The 2,279-nt window shown below is 38.8% G+C and overlaps 1 protein-coding gene across 1 annotated transcript; it reads right to left on the bottom strand.

Annotated features, from left to right (window-relative positions):
* Nucleotides 1–652: 652 nt before the first annotated feature.
* Nucleotides 653–2,005, bottom strand: LOC131158474 (protein JINGUBANG-like). The gene has a single exon (XM_058113342.1). It carries the CDS (start codon nt 2,003–2,005, stop codon nt 653–655), a length of 1,353 nt encoding a protein of 450 aa, XP_057969325.1.
* Nucleotides 2,006–2,279: the final 274 nt, after the last annotated feature.

The raw sequence follows: 2,279 nt of genomic DNA, 5'->3' as shown, positions 1-2,279 counted from the left end.
CAGGAGGTTCCTGGTTCTAATCTTGTTGCCTGCATTTATTGTATGTGTTTTAAAAATATCTTATTCCATGTTATGAGTGTTATTTGTCATTTGTTATCTCTCAACATGCAACTGGTATGCACAGGTAAGCTTTTAACTGAAGTGGTAATCTCTTATCTTCCAATGTATTATGATTAAACAAGTTTGCATTGTGCATAAAGTACATCTTATTAAAATAAAAAATTATGAAACTAGAAAGCTCTACTTTAACTCATGAATTTTTGATCAAATGAGCTGAAAACAAAGCACTACAAATTGAACCAAAAGAAAAAATAATATATACTACAATGTGACCTTTAGTTCTTGTATATAATAAATATATTCATTTATAGAACTAATAATAAACATATTTAATCAACATTATTCACTTGAAAAAGTTGCACCTAAGAAATTTGCTAGTAATAATAAAAGATATAAATAAGGCAGGGAAAGCATATTCCAAGAAACTATTGTCAAATTCTGAATATATACACCAGTAGACTATTCATTTTAAGATTAAATTTCTTAAACAGTTCCTGGGTACAAAATAAGCTACCTTTGTTACACTAGAACCTTGGATTAGATTCTCAATACATTCCCCCGTTAGATTCTCAATACATTTCCACCGCCCCCCCTACTGAAAAGTTTTGGCTTGAAGCCTCTTCTCCACCCATGAAGGTGATAATACTGGGCTCATTTCGAACTCCGCCGTCTCTGTTTGCTGATAATTTGTTTCTGACTCCTCAAATTTCACCTTCTCAGTAGGAAGCACCTTAACCCGCCATACCTTAAATGTTCGATCCAAGCTTGCACTATAAACTAACAGTCCCTGAACAGTATTCTCTCTTTCCAAAGAAGCAGCTAAGCTTCTCACTGGCCCATGATGTCCTTCCATGACAGCAAGACACGAATGGAGGTTGTTTCCTTCCTCTCTCCTCCATATTCGTATTGTTGCATCATCCGAACCACTAAAGATTAGTTCCCCTATTGTTACTAGGCAAAGAACTGCAAGATGATGGCCTTGTAAAAATCCTCCATGGTTAAATCTGCTGGACATTCTCTCTTTTTCACAGAAGTTTATAAGCCCATCTGACGAGCCAGAGTAGAGGAAGCAAGTGCTGTGTGATGAGCTCAATGCCAAGGCGTTGACTGGCGAGAGTTGAAATTTCAGTGTCATGATGAGATTATGTGAGCTTTCTCCATAAACTCTTCTCCATATCTTTGCTGTGCCATCAGAGGAGCAGGTGAAAACACACCCATCTAGTTGATTGATGACAATGTCATTAACTCGACCTTCATGAGCCATGAAAGAATCAATACACCGATTTTCTAAGACCTTCCAAGCTTTTACAGTTTTGTCCCATGAGCCTGTGTATAAAATCTTCTCAACATGGTTGTAAGCAATGCAGGAGATGGAATCTTTGTGTTGATTGGTATTCTTCTTTGGAAACCGTAAGAACGAGTTTTTTCGAGGTAAGCTTGCAATCTTCTTTGGTCGAAAATTCTCTTTGAGTGTGACATCCCATGCACGAATTTTGCAGTCATTATGAGCAGAGAAGAGCAGGTTCCCACATGCCAAGATGGCTCGAACTTTTCCAGAATTCGCTTTAATATAGCCCATTTCAATACAATCCGGTTGCTTCCATGCATAAATTCGACTACTTTCAGAGCCTGTCAATATGAAATCTCTTGAGACTGCAATAGATAAGATGTTACCTTCATGGCGGTGGACAGAAGCCAAACAATGGTAGAGAAGAGTTGGAGAGGGAGATGAGTGTGCAGGAGAGAGTGCCCATGGCGTCTCGGGACTCATAAGTGACATTGGGATCGATGATGCGGAAGCAGATGATGTTCTTGCTGAAGCAATGTGGCAAGTGGAGTCCGATGTATTTTGACAGCTTCCAAAGGAAACTCTCCTGCCTAAATGTATTTTTTTTCTTTCTTCATCCATGATGCTCCTAAGGGCTCTTTTGCCATAGATTTCCATGGCACCGGTGCGAAGAGATGGACTTATGCTTCAAGCAAGCACTGTCTGGGATTGACAGATCTGGATTAAAGTTCGTTAAATATATAGACCTGGAGCGTTTGGATGGGGGCCAGTTTAGGCTTTTAGGTCATTAAAGGGATGTCTCATCAATTTTTAGCAGTGAGGGATCACTGTTGAGTGGGAAATTTTATAAACATGAGGGGAAATGAATGTTGTATAGTGTTGGTGATGGTGATCATGCCTGCACCCAAACATATATAGCACAAATAATGTA

The sequence above is a fragment of the Malania oleifera genome, chromosome 6 (genome assembly GCF_029873635.1).
Source record: "Malania oleifera isolate guangnan ecotype guangnan chromosome 6, ASM2987363v1, whole genome shotgun sequence".
NCBI classification, from domain to species: domain Eukaryota; kingdom Viridiplantae; phylum Streptophyta; class Magnoliopsida; order Santalales; family Ximeniaceae; genus Malania; species Malania oleifera.
The sequence above is the reverse complement of the archived record's forward strand: the minus strand, read 5'-3'. Positions and strand labels throughout refer to the sequence as shown.